The following is a 19,923-nucleotide window of genomic DNA, read 5'->3' on the forward strand; positions in this document are numbered from 1 at the left end:
TAATACAATGTAAATACTATGAAAATAGTTGTAAACACAATGTAAACAGTTGCATAGCAAATTCAAGATTTACTTTTAGAACTTTCTAGAATCTTTTTCCCCAAATATTTTCCATCCGTGGTTGGTAGAATCCGCAGATGTGGAAACCCACAGGTAGGGAGGGCCAGCTGTGCAATTTACTTTAGAGAAAGTGATTCCACAGAACGTTAGTGTCATGAGATCTGCTTGGGTAAATATGAGCTCCGTTTGGGAAATGCCAGAGTTAAACATTAAATAAATTCCTTTACTGGGGACCTTTCAGAGCCTTTAGCATGTGCATTTACACCACGAATCTCCACCACAGAGAGGACTGTTTGTGCAGAACTTCCTAAATGACATGAGTACGGAAGTTCTTTTTCAAGCTGCATCTTAAGGGAAGAGCCAGTGTCCCATGAGAACCAGCGTCGGGGAGCCTCTCGTGGGGTCAGGAGTCACCATCTCAGTGTGAAAGCTTTCCTGCCCCAGCACCAGGAGTGACAACCACCAGGACCCTGATGGCCAGACACCCATCCTGGGGTCCTTGGGAAGCAAGTCTGTACCAGCTCCCAAGCCTGGCGATGTGGACTGTCCGCAACTTTGCCAACTACGACCAGTTTCCCCAGCGCCGCTCCGGTGCTCCAGCTGAAAGCAGCATTTTCACGTTTGTCTTTGTTAACTAGATCCGGGATGCCCTCTGTCTGCCTTTATCGGTTATAAGTACCATTCTCATCCTAAGACTTGACAGGGACTATTCAGTTATCTCAATCATCTGAAGAAAAGACAATGAGATCTAGTTTTCTGCGATTGGTGATTTAAAAAAAAAAAAAGCTGCTGTCAGCAGCACTGAGGCTCCCATGTCACTGTGAACTGGGAGGCAGGCATGTTTACCAATGCTGCAGAGATGCCTGGTCACATGCAGCTCCTCCCCCGGAAGACATTGTCAACGTAGGGACAGCTCTTGGCTCCATCCCTCCATCATGTAGAGGAATTCACGTGACTCAGAAAGACCACCCCTTGCTCGAAGTTATCAGAGCTCATCTGCACACGTCCCCTGGGCTCAGGGCGCTGGGTTTTTATCTGGCTTCATTTTCAAGGCAATAGCATCCGTGTTAACAGGGAGGGAGGCACATGCTCCAGAAGTGTGAGTGGTGACTCCTAACTCCTGCCCACGAGGATCCAGGGAAATGACCCTTACGCACGCACAGCGGTCACGCCTCGTCCACTGATCAGACTGACATCTTGGCCGAAGGCTCTGGTTAACAATGGTCTCAGTCCACCTGGGCCTCTCCAGCATCCACTTTTCCAAGCCTCCGGAGATACAGCCAGATTCCATCAAACGTCCACCCCTCCCGGCTCAGACCCAAAGACCACTCCTCTGTTCAGTCTTACCCATCAGAAAAACTGTGATGCTTGTTAAAATGTGGATTCCTGACTCATCTGGACCTACTCAACTGGATTTCCTGTAGCCTGGAGCTAAAGATCCAACAAACGTAGTTCGTATTTCAGGCCCCAGAGATGCCATGATTCCCAAATGGACTCTGACCGTCTTAGATCCACGGGGTCTCTTCTACACTCTGGGCAGATACTTTAGGGAAAGAGACCCATATATTCCCATATATTTAGAACCGGTCTTGTTTCTAAAACAATGGGGAAAAAGCCCTGAGAATGTAGGCCTAAAGATAAGGAAAACCCCAGAGATATCTGGGACTGGTCCTGGCTCCATTAAGTCAACCCTGAAAGGGTTCGTGAGAGGGGAGGGTTTGAAGTCGGGTAGCGCTGGACACCCTTCCTTCCTGGAGGGGTTAATCTTAACCATCTCTCACCACACAAAGTCAGCCCTGAAAAACTATTCTCAGGTGACAATGTGCAGAGAATGGAGAGGTCTGGGAGTAGTACTCACACTCTGCTGACGCTTTCATAGTAAATTCTCAAAAGAGGCTGGATGGAGACAGGTGATTCCTCAATATTTCATCACTTACCTGCCGGCCACCCATCAGAATGTTCACATCAAGGTGAGCTGACAAACCTCAATAAGAGTGTCAGCGTGCTCCCCTCACCCCCTTCGGACCCACGCTACTCCACAGACTCCTCTCCTCACCTTCCCGATGCCTTCGTCCTGAGGGGCGCCTCCTACCACGTCAGTGGTAGACACGTGAGAAAAGTGGCCGGCGGTAACTGCATAGCCTGCAGAGGACGGGGTTGAGAAAGAAGATCCATCAGGGGACAACGTTTCTCGAGCATCCCTTATCTGGACAATTATGATCCAGTTATCCTTGGAACATAAATTATCAGGGAACAAATGGCAGCTGTCACAAAAGCATGTTCACAAGGATCCCAGGGCAGGAAAGAGTGCTTTCTGGGTGTCCTCTCTAGAACAGGTGCTGTGCTAAATACTCCACATCTATTTTTTCCTTTGTGACATACAATTTTCACACAGTAAAGGAGACACATCTGAAGTGCAGAATTTAACAAGTGTGTACACATGGACATGCAATCACCACCCAGAGTGACTGTAACCACAGAAGCATGAGCCCAGAAGGTCCCCTCATTCCCTCTCCCAGTCACCACCTCCCACCACAGGTCACCCCATCCTGGTTTCTACCACCCTATATTGCGTGTGCCTGTTCTAAACTCGCCTCCACATAACATCTGCGAGGTTCATCCGTGCTTTTGAGTATGGTGTAGTTTCTTTTCACGGATGAGTATGTCCCATTGTACGACAATAACATAATGTCTTTATTCTCTTACTGCTGGGCATGTGGGTTGTTTCCAGTTATTTCAGCTTTATTGTGAATAAAGACATTCTTACACATGTCTTCAGATGCCACTATCTCTTTTAATCTCCCAACTCTATTTCACAGATACGAAAACAGGGACTCAGTGTGGGTAAGCAACACATCCAAGATCACACAGCAAGATTCAAATACAATCTGTGTGTCTCCAGAGCCCCTGTTGTGAACCATTATGCAAAAAGGCAGAAAAAAGCTGACAGTTGGTGCATGAGGAGATGAACGGCCGAGCAAAGAATCCAGATGCAAAAGGAAGCTGGAAACAAAGGTAAAAGGTGTCTGAGCTTAGTCTAAATGTCTCCTGCTTTTTGAGAGCCCTGCTGGCAGTAAAAACCCTGTACAGGCTGCCATATAGTCTCCAAATCTTTTCCTCACTCTCAAACCCTAATACTATGATAATAAGCTGTTTGCATTTTGTGATGGTGTCATATTATGACCAACTCTTACTCACCAGGTGGCTGATTTCTCTCAGACTGGAGGCTCACGTTCCCTAAGACTGTTACGAGTGACATCAAAGCTTCAAGTGGCCCTTGCAGTCCCACAGCATGAGGGCCTCTACTTGGTGCACAGGGAAGAGCCACAGGCCCTAAGTCTCAGAGGGCCTATCCTTGACCCTAAAGCCACTTCCACACTAGGCTCGTTTCTGCCTTCTCTTCATTTTTTTGATCTAATAAACATGTGTTGAGTCCCTCCTCTGCAGCAGGCACTACACCAAGCCCTGGAAATGTCAGACAAACTCCCCTCCCCCAAGGTGCTCCCAGCCCAGGGAGGGTTCCACACCAGTGGACAGGTCTGCCTGCAGAGCATACACAGGGAGGCAGCTCGGCACCTAGACTCTGGGCTCAGAAACCCCAGATTTAAATCCCCACTTTGCTACTGATGAACCACAGGGCCTTGGCAAGTCACATGACGTCTTTGTACCTCAGTTTCTTTACCTATAAAATGTAGGTAATAATAACGGCTGCCTCATAAGGTTGTTTGGGAATTAAAATAACATGCAGAGCCTGCAGGGAGTAAGTCCTCAATCAATGACAGAATTAAGGAGTTGGGCAAGCAGAGCAGCAAACGCCCCAAAGCCTCCGAGCAAAGGTATCACCGTCTGTGCTACTGGGCAAAAGACTTACTGGGCAGTTGGAAAAAGACAAGTCAGCCAGTCCCTCCTGCCAACTCACAAGTGAATCTCTATGCAAAAAGGGGGTCGGGGACTCCCCCAGATTTAAATTAAGTGTAATGAGTGAAAGAACATTGTTTTCTCATCATTAGGACTTGCTAAATTTAGCTTCTTTTTCAGCCCAGAATTACAGCATTTAGGGCCTGAATTAAAGAAAATAGCTGTGTCAAATTGTCTTGTACACAAGCAAAGACAGCCTCTCTCTGTTCTCCAATAAGCATGGTCTTGTCCGGAGTCATTCTGGCCTGGTGGCTGCTAATTTAAGTTGTGTCTACCTTCTTTCTAGAGGATTAAAAGGGTTGAGAAAGTAAGAAAAGTTCTTCTGAGCCTTTAATGAAATCTCAGGACTACACTGCCATTCATCACGCGAATTTCTGGTTCTTACTGTTTCTACCTGCAACCAGTTTTGTGACCAGCAAGCAGAGACCTCATCCAAAGGAAAGTCATGGAAAACCAGGATATTCTCTTGCCCCCATGTTGTATCTAACCATCTGAACCCGAGTAATTGCTAAGATAGGAAAAGAAAATGTTTGCTTCCTTGGAGGTTCAACTGTGGAGGTTAAAAAATTACATCACACAGTTTTAATTCAGTCCCCTCCTTTGTTCTCCTCTCTACCTTCTGTGTGTGGAGCTTGATGCTGAGGTGTTGGCTAAAAGCGCAACTACGTAGAACAGGTGCAAAAGCCAACGACCTCTTCTTTCCACCAGGACAGCAATCACTGGCAGGCTTGGTGGTAATCATTCCCACTTCCCCCTTCTTACCTGTCACCTCCCGGAGCTACTCACCCAGGTAAGTGTACCTCCTGTTCATGATCACTTCATCGTTCAGTTTGAAATAGGTGTTGTCCGTGAGGTTCAGCACTTTGACGGTCCCAGCCCAGTAAAAGGACCCTGGGGCACCCATCACCACCAGCTCCTGCGGAAGAGAAAGCCAAAGGGAAACAGGGAAGGAAACGGAAGAGGGGAGAAGGCGGTGTGGTAAGGCCCACAGTCACAGCAAAGAGCTCACGATTAAAGTAAAGATGCCACACCAGGAAGTTCCTTCCCCTGAGCAAGAAAAAAAAAGTATATTCCTAATGACCTACAATTGCTAAGATACGGAAGCAACCTATGTGTCCATCCGCAGATGAATGGATAAAGATGCCCTGACACCCCAGGGAAATCCCCTCCAGTCCTCATTCTCAGGGATGGCTCTGAAGCCGGGTTTCCTGGCCACGAAAGGCTCACTGCAGCGTCAAAACAGCAAAAACAAGAGCGCAGAGAGGCCCACTACAGGAAAGATGTGGACTAGGGAGAGAAGAGACCACAGACAGCAAGACACAGCACTACTATTAAAACAGGCCCAGGAAACAGCCCAATGTTCACAGCAGCACTATTTATAAAAGCCAATACATGGAAGCAACCTAAGTGTCCATCCACAGATGAATGGATATAGAAGACGTGGCACATATATACAATGGAATATGACTCAGCCATACAAACGAATGAGATGGTGCCATTTGTAGCAGCCTGGATGAACTTGGAGGGCACTGTGCTCAGTGAAGTAAGTCTAGTAAGAGAAAGACATCCACGAGGCTTTCCTTCTCCAACCTTTCCCAACAGGAAATCCCTTCTCCTTAATTATATTTTCTAAAGTACCTACACTGCAGTAAGAAATAATAAAAATATTTTTCTAACGAAATCATTAAGCTTTCACTCCACAGTATTTATTAAGCATCTCCTGCTATGTATGAAAAAGCTTACAGCAGATCCACAGATCAATCAAGTCCCTTTGTACAACATTCCCAGGGTAAGGCAACAAGGAAACGTACAAAAGGTTTCAGAAAAAATTCTATCCAAAAGGGTTAAAATAAAGACAGTTTTAGAGGAAACCCCTCAGCTGTACAAAAGCCCCAAAGAAACAGGCCTTCTGGGCTCACACGGACGCTCGACCCTGTACAGGTCACACGCGTGTTGCTCACAAGCACTCCCTCCCTGTGCTCTTGCACTTCAGAAACCTTCCTTCCCGCCTGGCCCCTCTCTGCAGAGCTGGCCTCACTGCTCTCAGAAGCTGCTGGTTTCCCACAGGTCCCTGGAGGCTAGATCCTGCCCCAGGAATTCTGAGTTTCTGATGACAGTTCACAAAGTGACACTGAATTCCCTGGGAGCAAATGTCTGAAAAACCAGAGACATCTAACGAGAAGAGCAGAGAGAGGGGGACACAGCAGAGAGGAGAGCACGTGTGGGGCAGCGACAGCATCAGGACAATGCTTTGAGCAACACACGTTCTGTGGTCCATTCGGGTAAGAACTTTAACAGAGTCGGGTGTGAGCACGGCTAGAAGGAAAGCCACCAGAATCCTGCCTGAATGGTTTGCTCTTGGTAACAGGAAGGTGTGGACCAAGAATGACCACTGGGAAAGCACTCCACTTTAAGGTTGGGAGATCTGATCCACCTCCAAGGATGCTATGAGGATGAGAAGCTGGATACTCTCAGTGCTATCTCGCGGTTTAATAAAAATATATCACTTTCTGCACTTTCCCTCACTGGGAAAACATGGCCAGTGCATTCGTTCATTCTCCCGACACTCGTCTGTCCTGTGTAAGGGACTGTGCTACTTCTAGAAAGGGCATGAGAAAGACAGAAGATCATCAGAGCACGGAGACCTTCTCCTTGGCCTTGAGCTCAGGAAGCAATCTGTAATCAGTGCTCGAACCCAAAGGACACAGGAGGACATCGTGAGCGGTATCCCCCGTGCCAGCCACATACACCCTGGAGAGCCTCTTCCACCGGCAGCTCTTCATGGGCCAAAGCTTTGAGCACCAGCAGAGGCCAGTAAGGCTCTTGGGGACACCAAGCAGTGGATGGTTGTTTTCTGAGGATTCAGATTAACCCAGGATAAAAGGTGAAAAAAGTATGTCTAAAGTATCACTGCATTCCCTCTCTCAAATATTACAAAGGTCATCCCTCTCCTCGAAAACCTTTAAAACCAACAGCTTTTGGTTTTTTTCCCCTCTCCTCTTACTGTTCATGCCCCCTTCTCCCTGCAATTCAAACTAGGTAAACTGAGGTCCAGCCTGAGACCCCTGGCGCTGTGGGCAGGGAAAAAGCATCTCCCTGGAACTCCCTCCTCTTTGGCTTTTTCCATCCGCTGTGGGTGCAGCCTGGGCCCTTTTGACACTGTCACAAGTGCCAGGAAAATGTAATCAATGCTTGGCTCCTCACCACCCAGGAACATCCAACACACACAGAACACACAGAAGTGCAAGCTTCTCCAAAAGCCCAAGGCCACCATGTGTGGCCTAAATCACGTGTGCAAAATCCCATCAATAAATAGCAGGGGCCTTTCTGCAAGGGGCAGAACCTCCCGAGGCACACGGGTACCTGGAGTTGCCTGAAAGAAGCCACGGGCTTTTCTCTGCACCCTCTACCTACATTGGCACAAACAAGGGGCAGAAGGGTCCTCAGGATCTATGACAGAAGCCTGTACCGAATGGATATCCACCCAGATGTCCCCGGGCTCTCACGGTGGTGCCCCGACACTGGCAGGGCTGTGCCAAGTCTTCTCTTGCTGCTTAGAAGCATCTACCTCTGTTATCCTAGGCTACAAAAATAAATATGTTCCCGGGAAGTTCTCCCTGTCCTCGACGCAAGGCTGAAGTTCATGTGGCGTCCATAACTCAAACAGCTTTGATAACCCCAGGGTCACTGACCTTCAGGTCAAGCAGTCACCTTGGGCCAGAGTAGTGTGGCGCAACATGGCCATGACCGGAAGGCCACAGAAGTACGTCCAGCTTGGGAAGCAGCTGCCTGCCCTGTGCAGGGACAGCCCAGCTCCCAGCTAAGGCAAACCCAAGTGACAAGGTCAGCGAGAGGGCAGGGGAGGAGGCGCAGGGCCCCTTGACCCCTTCAACCACATTTCCTCCTCGGCCTCCGACAGCTGAAGTTCCAGAAATGAGGGAGGCCGAGAGTTCAAAGACCTCCTGTTTAGGGAGGCCAAACACCTGGGAACTGAAGCAGAGGGCAAGTCCCCATGCGGCCAGGAGACAGCGTGGCTGGGTCAGGACTGAACCTCATGCTCACTGCTGCCCCGCTGCCCCCGGCACTCCAGCCCCACTGCTGCCCGCACCCTGCTTCCCTCAGGCTCCAGAGTCCCAACAGGTCCCCTGGTAACCTGCAGCTGGCACGGGCCCCGGGGTTCCCTTTCTTCCTCCTCCCCCCCACCCCTGCCCTAATGCCCTCATCTTCCCTGACTCTCCAGCTGGAGACACCCCCTCCCCGGGACTCTTCCTCTCCCTGAGCTCCCCACCAACACCTCCAAAGAGTTCGCATTTCTGCAATGACTTGACTTTCTCCTCCCACTGTCTAAAGGAGACATTCTACTCAGAGCCCCCTACCCCAGCCCCATGCTAAGCACACCCAGTCCCCTCAGAAACCTACTAGCATTGGCCAAATTGAGGCTGGGTTCTAAAAACATCTATGTGAACGTCCCATCCCATCACCTCACATGGCACCTGTCTAAGCCAGACCCACTGGTTTACCTCTTCCAGTGGATTCTTCCTTGGGCAGCTCACTTTCCACCACCATTCCCCAGAACCCTGGCATAAAACCTCCTTCCTCCACCCCACAGTCCTCTGGTCACCCAGCCCACCGATACTGCCTTCATATGTTCCGACTCCCCTCATCATTTGTATTCCTAAAGCATCCCGTAGGCTACCCTGTCCTTTTGTGGCTGGACCACACCACAGCCTCCCATCTGGCCTCCCTCCAGGCTCTCCCACTTCCAGACACCTGGGCACAAGACCAGCCCAAATAGCCTTTCTTACGGCACTGCCATCACTGTGTCTGTCACCTGCTTGCAAACTTGCAGCAGTTCCCTGCTGCCCACTGGGTTGAGTCATACTTACTAGATCTCACTGGAGGAACAACAACTATAGAAATTACACCATCTAAATGCTTATTGAGATGGAAGATGGGTGACCTTGGCATATGGCAGGATAGTGTTTCAAATCAACAGGGATAAAGAAACTGTTTAACAAATCAGTATCGGAGACGAATGGATAAAGAAGATGCAGCACATATATATAAAGGAATATTACTCAGCCATAAAAAGGAGCAAAACTGGGTCATTTGTAGAGACATGGATGGACCTAAAGACTGTCATACAGAGTGAAGTAAGTCAGAAAAACAAATATCCCACATTAACGTATATATGTTATATCTAGAAAAACGGTACAGATGAACCAGTTTGCAAGGCAGAAACAGAGACACAGATGTAGAGAATAAAGGTATGGACACCAAGGGGGGAAAGTAGGGGGGCGATGAATTGGGAGATTGGGTTTGACATATATACACTAACGTATAAAATAAATAACTAATTTAAAAAAAAAACAGTATCAGAACAACCAACCACACATTTAGGAAAACAATGAAGTTCATGTCTCCTGTATAATGTTTGCAAGCATAAATCCAAGATGGATTAAAGATATGCATATTTTTTAACCTATAAAAGTGGCAGAACAAAATACAGGTGAACATTTCATAGTCTTAGGATGGGAATCACCTTCCTAACAGGTCTAGAATCCATAAAGAAAAGGAATGATAGATTTGACCGAATTTGACCAAATATGAATGTTCAATGCCCAGACAGTAAAGACGCCATAAGCAAACTTAAAAATCAGGTAAAAAACTGGTGGAAAAAAACTGCAACACATACGAGATGAGATTACTGCTGAAAATACAAGATCCTAAAAATCAGTAAAACAACAATTAAAAAATAACATCATAATGGGCAAAGAACATAAATGGGCAATTTCCAGAAAAAATAAACACCAATGGCCAATATTTGAAAAGGATACTGAACTGCACTAATAATCAGGTGAAGGGTCATTAAAACAAAACAGGGACTTCCTGGTGGTGCAGAGGTTAAGAATCCGCCTGCCAATGCAGGGGACGCGGATTCCATCCCTGATTCGGGAAGATCCCACAAGCCCCAGAGCAACTAAGCCCATGTGCCACAACTACTGAGCCCATGCGCCTAGAGCCCATGCTCCACAACAAGAGAAGCCACTGCAATTAGAAGCCCAAGCACCACAACAAAGGGTAGCCCCCGCTCACCACAACTAGAGAAAGCCTGTGTGCAGCAACAAACACCCAATGCAGCCAAAAATAAATAAATAAGTAAACAATTTTTTTTTAATGAGACCTTTTTTTTAATGACAAAAATTTTAAGTGTTGCTTAGAGGATGTAGGGACAATGACACACAACTGGGGGACGAGTCAATTGGTAAACATCTCCGGAGTGCAATTTGCCAGCATGTGTCAAAATTCACATTTTGAAGAACTTTCGACACAGCAATTCCTCTACTGTGTGGCCCGTCTACAGAAATGGGCACTTGTGCACAAAACAGCACACGTGGGGACCTCTGTAACGACAATGTCAGTGAGGATCTGGTGTGGTCCAGCAGGGGCTGAAACCAGTGGGTGTCACAGGCCTTTTCTCCCCTTCATGGTCCCCCCTCCCCTCCCCCCCCCCAGCCCCCTCTAGCTCTGGGTTGTCCTGTGATGAGTGAAGGAGAAAGTCAGGCCCACGGGCCGAGACACAGAGTTTGGACTTTAATCTACCACGTGATGGGAAGCCACGCAGTCAGGATGACAGGGTCTGATTTGGAACGATTCTTCAGGCTGGTGTGCAGAAGGCACAGGGAGGGGGTAGAGAATGGATGCAGCTAGAGATGATGAAAATGGTCTGAAGGTAGACAGAGGTGATGGTTGCACAACAGTGTGAACCTACTAAATACCACTGAATTGTTTGCTTCAAAATGGTTAAAACGGTGAATTTTATGTTCCGTGTATTTTACTACAATAAAAAAAAAAAAGCACGGATGCGAGGATACCAGTTCAGGGCCGGTGTATATCCCAGCGATGATCGCGGCTCTTTTAGAAGGGTGATGGTGGTGGTGATTGACGCTGCCATATTTGGGGATGCGCTTTGGAGGTTAAACCAACAGGACTGTAGACGATTAGAAGTAAAGTAGAAAGTACCTTTTTGTTTTGGCCTGAGCAACTACACGGATGGTGGGGCCACTTATAGAGCCTGGCATGGAACGTTGCATGTGGCAGACCATCGTAACAGTGAGAAATGAGGAGTTGATATGAAGAGTAAACTTACAGTGGATGAGAATCACATAAGAAAATAGTCCCTAAAAATGGGCCACCCGCAAAGGTCATGGTCTGACTGCATAGGTCATAAGTATTCAAGTCCACGGTCCTTCAGAACCTGGGAAGGGGGATGGTTGGAGTTGTGCAAAAAATCGAGTCTCTCCATTAAGGAGAAGGACTGCTAGGAGGTGATGCCCAGATGCTTAATATATCTCCACACCTGCTGGCAAGGAGACACAAACTTGACTGAGTGTTGTCTCACTCACACCCCCTTTAATCAAATCCTGCGGGTTTGATATCTGCGCCAGGAAGATACCACGTGCTGCAGAGCAACTAAGCCTGTGAGCCACAACTATTGAGCCCATGTGCCACAACTACTGAAGCCCACACACCTAGAGCCCGTGCTTCTCAACGAGAGGCCACCACAATGAGGAGCCTGTGCACCACAATGAAGAGCAGCTCCCCCTCGCCACAGCTAGAGAAAAGCCGGCGTGCAGCAACGAAGACCCAAAGCAGTCAATTAATTAATTAATTAATTAAAAAAAAAAAAAGAACCAGAATCTACTCACAGCCCAAGGCTGTAGGGAGCATCAGAAGACCCACCTCAAAGGGCTCCCCAAACCACCACCAGCCAGGAGATGAACACCCACGAGAGAAGAGAAAGGCCCAAACAGCAATACCCACCTCAGTGAAGTAGCCCGCTATCCCGGCCTGGCAGGAGCCGTGTTCCTCTCCGTATTTCTTCTTATACTCTAGGGGGAGAGGAAGGAAGGGAAGAGAAGCAAACCACAGCCTCGTCAGTGTGCGCCAGTCGTGTGTGGAGCCGCCAAGCGTGCTGGCCACGTCCCCGTGTGCGGCCGCGGGCCCGGCCCAGGGATGCCGTCCAGACTGGGGTGCAGAAGGAGAGTCTCCGGAATCCACCAGACCTCAAAAATCCAGCTCTCGTGCCATCAGGTAGCGAGGCTGCCAAGTGCCCTGGTGGACTTCCTCTGTACATGTGGGAAAGGAGGAGCAGCTGCCACGGCAGTTAAGTGGGCGGCTGGTGACAATTATTTCATTCACTTCAGAAAGGACCGGGAGCCCCAGGAGGAAGAAAGAGCTGAAAACATGACACAGAGACAGAACAATGTGGCCATCCCAGTGTGGAATCCCCTGGGAGACGACAAAGCCTCCCAAAAAGACACTCCATCCAGCTGCAGGCAACATGCTTTCCACCAGGCGACCAGAAACCAGCCCTCAGAGCCCAGGGGCTGCAGGAAGAGGGGACTCCGCCGGACCGGCCCCAGCGCACAGTGACACCATCACTGGCAACTCTTGCCTTCCTCACGTGGAACGAAAAGGGAGAGCTCTCCAGGTCAAAAGAAAACAAATGGATAAATTACCTTCCTCCACCGTTCCCTCAGTTCCCAATACTCCAACCCAACAAATGGAAGCTCTATGGCTACTGTTTCATTTTTCAGTTGGCATTTTAAGTACTGTATCAGCTGTGCTCACTCCCCATTTCATCAATCCCTCATCCCTGGGAGCCCACATCGCCATTTGTTAACAGGTAAAACCCCTGAGGCTAGTCACACAGCTAGTAAATGGCAAAGCCAGAATTCTCTCCAAGTCCAGCAGACTCAGAAATTAACGTCCTTTCACCTTTGTGGCTGTTCAGAGGTTTTGCAAAGTGAGTGATTATACAAAACCCAGAAGGTGACCAGCGATGTGAAATAATGACATGGCTAACGGTATGGAGATGGAGTGATATTCAGCTGAGGTGACTCTAACTACATGTGAAACTGACACTGCCGGACACAGGCTCACGGCTGACCTTGAGCACCTTCAGGTCCAAGCTACCCAGTAAAATAACCCAATGACACCCATCTCACCCCCTGGGCTTCTGACAAATCTCTGGTTCCATTAAAAGCAATCTACTTAATTCTGAAACAAAATAAATAATACGAAGGAACAGTGAAGCTGGGACTGCAACACAGTGCCACTTCCTGCGATCCAGAGCGTGTCCTGGAGGAGAAGGGGGGAAGGACCCTGGGGAAATACAGAGTAATTCAGTTTCTAACAACACTCACAGCAGAGCCTGGTAACATTTTCCAGTAAGTGGCCATTAACCAACTGCTAAATTATAAGAGAATGTCAGTGGAGTTACTCCTCTTCCAGGCGAGGGCTAAATCAGTTCCTCCTGCCTTGTCCTGTTATTACAAAGAGAACTCACAGCCCTGCCAGAAAGCATCCCAGTGACAATGGAACGCACTTCTCTGCAAAATCTTGCACCAGGGCCGGGAGCAGGGCTTATGCAAAGTCGTAAGGAGATCTTGTACCAAACTGTATGATGGCAAGAAATCATAAAAATTAATAATAAATCCTACATCAAATAGCACAATGGCAAAAAAGGGCCAAAATGTCCTAACCGGAACAAACAATCATATTAAATGTGGAAGGTCTGGCAAAAAGCATATCCACCCACTGACTCTAGGGTTAAACACCCGATTGTAAGTCTCAGACAGATGAAATGCACAAAGGAAATTCAGCCCCTACGAGCTGAAAAAAAAAGACAGTGCAGGACACACGAGTTCAGCGTCATAAATGTAGGACGTGAATAGGAATTATGTGGGAATCGTTCATGTTTTAAAGAAAACAGTCTCAAGGTCTCTTTTGTGACAGGGGCTCCAAAAACAGACAGAAAAGCATGTCTTTCTCTACCTCATCCCCAAACTCTGCTGGCGAGCTGTGAGCCAGCAGCAGGCCCCGGGTTCCCGAGGTGACCACAGCCATTCTGGGAGCGGGGAGGGTCCCCACCCCGCCCCAGGCCAAAGGCCCTCTGCCTCAGCTGGCATCGTGGCACCGTGCAGAGGCCAGCCCGGGCTCCTCGAGGTGGGACAGCCTCTTCTGAGGTCCGTGGGCCAGAGACACCCAGGAAGCACTCACCATCACACTGGCTCCGACGTTCCTGAAACCCCAAGGGTCTCTACCTGCCTTCTTAGGATGCTCTAGAGCAAGGAATCAAACCATGTGGGGCTCCAGACTAGTACCCATGACTCCTGAGGGGAGGACAGGCCATGCTCTGACTGTCCAGCAGTGCATGTACTCTGACTAACGCCTTCAACCCAAAGCAGGATGCAGTCTATGCCTCCCCGCTCCCCACCCCCACCCCACAGCACCACACATACTTTGGGGGCCAGCTGTGGCAACTCCAGTCTAGGAAGGCTCCACGGGTATGTGTATCTGACATTTCACATTCCACAGCCTTCCAGAACCTCTCCTCAGCTTCTGTGCCCAGGTGACCTTGCAGGTAAAGGTAAGTGATACCCTCTCCCCATCTCAAAATGTGTTTGTTCATCACCTAATTTATTCAACACCCATCTCAGTGCCCCCAACACCAGCCTTGTGCAAGGTGTGGTGTGTGCAGGTGAGGCTTTGCTGAGGGAAGGAGTGGATGCTGCCGTCTGTGCCCAGACCCAAGGCCCCGGGTGGAGATGCAAGAGGATCCGGCATGTTCCTCCAGCGCTGAGCACCTGGACTCTCCAACCTGCTCGCTTTGGACCTCTTTGGCCCCTGACCTCTCATCCCTACCCTCTGACCTCCAGTCCCTCAGGCTCTGTGACCTCCACCCTAAACTTGCTTGAAGAGGAGTTGTGTCCTGGGTACCAGGAATCCTGCTTCTCCAGTCAGTGCCATCACAGACCCCAGAGGCCCAAGGATGGCGGTGGGTATGACTGGAGCAGGGCGCACAGGATGGATTTTTCTGGGCTTTCCAAACTTAGGTTGAATGATTCTACCTTGGGCAATTCCATCGCCCTCTTGGGCCTCAGGAGGAACTGGATAGAATATTCAGAACCAGTTCTTCAGTCCCTGCCTACCCCCTGGCATGATCCTTCACAGACTGTCCTCAAAGATCTGAGGACACAGATGGGACGGCCCACGCTGGGAGACACCAAGCCTGTGTCCAAGCCCAGCCCTCCTGGTACAAAGTGCTCTTCTTCTAAAAGCCAAACTCCTGTGAAGAAGTGACGTGAGCAGCCTTCACAGAACACTTCAAAGCTATTCCTGATCAACCACATCTTAAGACTCAGCATCATTGTGCGAGCACGGCCACCCAAAGCCCAAGTCAAGTTCTGTGCCTGGCCTGCTCCTTTCCAGTAATGACCAAACACCCACGTTGTGCTGACCTACCGGATATTCAAAAATCCTGATTAAGTGAGAGGTGATCTAAGAAAGAATTTGAAAAGTGAAGAAGGCCACACAACAGGTAAACTGGCACCTCAGGGTACAGTGGTGGCCTTTAGGACCCAGGCCTGGGCTATGGGGGCTTCCCAAGCCAGACACACTGGACCGTGGACCACGCTTCAGCTGTTTTCACTCTGTTGAGTGCTATTTCCATGAGTTAAAGACACCACTGTCATTTCAACCTGATACTTTCTGCAAAAAAAAAATGTATATATGTAAATATACACAAATATATAATATATAAATGTATATGTAAAATACATATAGTTTAAATATGTATCTAAATATACATTTTAAATATATATATATTTCTTTTTTTAAAAAAAATATATACAAAGGGCAGGTTGAAGTTTCTCTCTAATCCAGTTCTAAAATACAGGTCTTTCTTCTTCAAAAAAAATATACGCATAGGGCAATCTACCATTCCCGTATACTAGAAAGCTCAATTTTGCTTGTCTACACTGGAGAAGGCAGGAGAGCCTCTACCACAGAGCTATGAGAAGGGGGATGGGCGTGGAAACAAGGGGCTGCCCCATCACAGCATCCCCAGGTCACATTCCCTCCCTCTGCGGAAAGCTCCAGGAAGTACAGGGCGGAGGGCTGGGGCAGGACCTCCAGCCTCCTGTGTTCCCAGGAAGAACTGCCCTTGCACACACAAAGGCAGTGGGCCACTCCTAGGCATGTCCACTCAGTATCCAAATGCCCCAAGGACATGGCTGGGCAGAGAGAACCGCAACACACCAGTTTCCTCCCTCTCCACTGTGGAACAAAACGTTTATCCACCTTGAAGCGGCAAGGGAGAACCGGGCTTGCACGACAGCAGCTCACAGATGCTGTAACAAACCTGACTCTGTTAAATGTGGGGGAACTGAATTGGGGAAGCCAGACATGGTGGAATGAGGGGGCCTAGACATCCCTTGGAGAAGCTGGGAACTGGTGGGAAAGCTCTGTCTTTCTGCCGTGGGTGGGTCTGAATTACGGGCCTGCGTCACACACTTTGATTCATTAAGTTGTATGTTCCTTCAGTCTAAAAATGGTAGTATTTTCCTTGGTTGAACTGCTGGTTTCACTAAACCCTGTCTAAACAGCAGGCAATTCAGAGAGGAAAAAATACTGGTTTCCAAATGTTCACAACCCGCAACTCAATGCACGGAGGTTACACTAATGATTTAATTCATTCAAGAATTAGACTGGGTGGGGTCACTTCCTGCACTCTTCCCAAAGCACTGGCGGGATAAAACCATCCCACCGAAAGATCAGGACTGTTCCTTAGCTTAGCCATGAAACAAAATATCAGAGAGAAAAAACCGCTTTCTAGTCTTAATGTCTGAATTTCTGAGTGAATACTAACCAGCTGATAATCAAACAATTTGATTATACATGTGAACTTATATACAAAACAGAAATTGACCCAGAGACAAACTTATGGTTACCAAAGGGGAAAAGGGCGGGGGGGGGGGGGGGGGGGATAAATTAGGAGTTTGGAATTAACATATACACACTACTATACATAAAATAGATAATCAACAAGGACCTACTGCATAGCACAGGGAACTATACTCAATATTTTTTAATAACCTTTAAGGGAAAAGAATGTGAAAAAGAATATATATATATAAAACTAAATCACTTTGCTGTACACCTGAAACTAACACAACATTGTAAATCAACTATACTTCAGTTAAAAAAACAACAATTCAGAAGACAATGAAAACAGGCAGACAGATATTTTAGTGATAAAAAGAGCATTTAAATATATAAAACTACCCTCAGTTACAAGGACCACAGCCTAAATGGGAAAAAAAGAAACGTATTCTGAACTTAAAAGCTGCCACCCTTCTTCTGCTTAATAAGCCTGTGACCTCTCTAAGGCTTCAGTTTTCTCATCTGTACAATGGGGATAAGAATACTTAAAACCCCCCCACCCATGATGTGATTACTCAGTAAGATCATAAATGTTAAGTACCTAGCATAACACCTGGAACCCAGCAGGTGCTTGATAAATATTTGGTGACTCTGAACCTGTTAGTGTCTCTAAAAGGAATAAAACCTAAGACATCCATCACACAAATATGCTATTTTAGAAGAGGACGTTTGAATATCCGTAAGGAAATTATTATATGACACAGTTTAAGTAGTCAGTAATTCCACACAATGTATGAAAACACATTCCAAGTGTAGAATATGTTTGTGCCCAAGATAAGAATTCTTAGCACCAAAGGGAAAGCTTGATGGGACTCCCTGAGCTCCAAGAGCCACTGCCAGAGACTTGGCCTCCTCCTCTGGCCCTGGCTGTCCCCTCCAGCCACCCTCCTTCTCAGGGTCCCTTTCCGCATTAACCGGGCAGACTACAGAACTGCATCTGCTTTTTTTAATTTGCTATATTTACTTAAATGAGATAATGTTTATGAAAGCTCTTTGGAAACCATAAAGTCCTATGTAAATGTAGAGTTCTTTATTTAATAAAAATTTATGGGGCTTGTTCTTGAATCTTTAAACGGATTAACTTAGCCTTTTATGGGTCTCCCCAAAACAAAAACACAACAGAACAAAACCTCAGTTGCTTTTCATTTGCAAATGGGTCTTGATTGATTTGTATCCCCTGGGGAGCCACAGGCTTCAACATGAGAAGGGGGAAGAGGGATCTTCACATCTAAATAGGGGATCCATTTCCTTCTCTAGAAATGATCTCTGTCTTGAGAGATACAAAAGCAATTAGGAATTAAAGGCCTGGCCACCCCCTAATAACAAAGAAAATGGTACAGAAGTCTTTGGGACAATTTTAAAGCACAGTAAAATTTGATAAAGTAAGACCCCAACAATTCCAAACTTGAGAACATTTAAGCATGGCATGAATTAAACTTTAGAGCAACTATACAAAGAGAGCTTACCAAGCAAATAAACTGTGCAAATATCATCTTCAAAGGTATTTTTTTAATTATAATCTTTTAGAGGAGTCTTAAAATTATTTTTGCAATACCCAGCTTTCTGCTCTCCATTATTCATTAAAGCTGGACACCTTCTGAGAAGGCTTAAGGACACTATGATACTATTTTAAAAGTTAATCAGAAAATTCCCTTTTATTGAGTGCTTACTCTGAGCTAGGAACTGTGTCAGGCACATTATATACTTCAAATACTTCTTTATTTTTTGGCTGCTCCGCACAGCTTGCGAGATCTTAGTTCCCCAACTAGGGACTGAAACCAGGCCACTGCAGTGAAAGCACCAAGTTCTAACCACTGGACCACCAGGGAAGTCCCAGGTACCTTGTAAGCAGGGATTAATCTCTCCACTTTACAGAGGAGGGCACTGCGGTTCAAGTTGGTGGGGGGGGGGGGGGGGGGAGCGGAGTTCTGCGCAAAGTCACCCAATCAGAAAGTAGGAGCTATGGGTTCAATCGTAGGAATGAGTGGTAAAGCCAGATTATGAAATTAGGTCTAATACACAATGATACCCAACTGCATTTATCAGTCTTTGATTTGGAATACTTTTTGTTAATTTAGCTGAGCTGCTCCCACATTATTTCATATTACTAAGAATAAAATGATGACTTGTTTATAAACCCTCCACCCCCCGGCCCAGCTCTGGCTTCTTGCCTCAGTGGACTTGAGGGCAAAGGAAGAAAGAAATCTCTGCACTTGATTTCAGCAATGCACTGACTTCACTTCGCAGAGTTCTAAAATGGACTTGGTTAATAGTAACTAATGTTTTACAGTGTGTGCTCTTTAATTTATGAAGAGTTTTCCCCATCTGTCATCCCATTAAACTTCTCATTTTTTCACACATTCTGATAAAACCAAACCCCATATGGTAGTAATGACAATCTCCTATCAAATAAACGATTTGACATGGGGTAAGCTCCATCCATTTATTTTATTTTGTGTCCTAAGTTCATTTTTGTTTCCCATACCCTCTACGTTTCCTGGTTCCAAACAGGATATTCTGATAGCATTTCCCACCCAACCAGAAACAGGAAGCACCTGAAAAGCCAGGAGAAAAGTGTCCTTGTGCCAAACCAAAGACCGATTTTTTAAGAATTGAAAAGTTTGAGACGTTGTGGACAGGTGCCCACACACTTAGAGGCTCTCCTCAATTAAACTAACCTTCCGACATACTGGAGAGAGCACGGCTGACCCTCACCGAGACCCACAATCAGGCCACAATTAGAGAACAGTGTGTGGTCTTTCGGAACACTTACCTGTGTTTTCTCATGAGCTTCTCACAGTAATCCTCAGAGGTAAATGCAATGGAGGCATCACTGCGTCCATTCCCACTGCGGGTCCAGCCACAGGCCTGAGGCCATGGAGGCAGAAGCCTGGGAGGTCGAGCCACACCCAGCCCCGCTCTTCCACAGGAAGTGCCCATCCTCCCCTGCCCAGCACCCACCATTCCTCTTTTCCGTGGGCCCCAACAGGCTGCAGACTCTAGGCAGATCTCCATTTTTCCAGCTGTAAAATGAAATAATCCTGCCTTAATGCCACCTTGAACGTGCACGCAGCCTGGGCCCTTGGAGGGGTGCCTGGCCATACACACAGGCGTGGAATTCTCTCCCCGCTCAGCTATGCCCCTTGGGAAGTATCA

The 19,923-nt window shown here is 47.4% G+C and overlaps 1 protein-coding gene across 2 annotated transcripts in view; it reads right to left on the reverse strand.

Annotated features, from left to right (window-relative positions):
• ITGA9 (integrin subunit alpha 9) overlaps positions 1-19,923 on the reverse strand; it is a 338,515-nt gene that overhangs the window by 286,555 nt on the left and 32,037 nt on the right. For both annotated transcript variants that reach the window (XM_057705604.1, XM_057705605.1), the window contains exons 5-7: positions 11,803-11,870; positions 4,765-4,894; positions 2,117-2,202 (exon numbers count right to left, since the gene is read on the reverse strand). In XM_057705604.1, coding sequence (XP_057561587.1) covers positions 2,117-2,202; positions 4,765-4,894; positions 11,803-11,870 — 284 coding nt within the window. The remainder of the gene's footprint in view (positions 1-2,116; positions 2,203-4,764; positions 4,895-11,802; positions 11,871-19,923) is intronic.

The sequence above is a fragment of the Hippopotamus amphibius genome, chromosome 13 (assembly GCF_030028045.1).
Source record: "Hippopotamus amphibius kiboko isolate mHipAmp2 chromosome 13, mHipAmp2.hap2, whole genome shotgun sequence".
Classification (NCBI taxonomy): Eukaryota; Metazoa; Chordata; class Mammalia; order Artiodactyla; family Hippopotamidae; genus Hippopotamus; species Hippopotamus amphibius.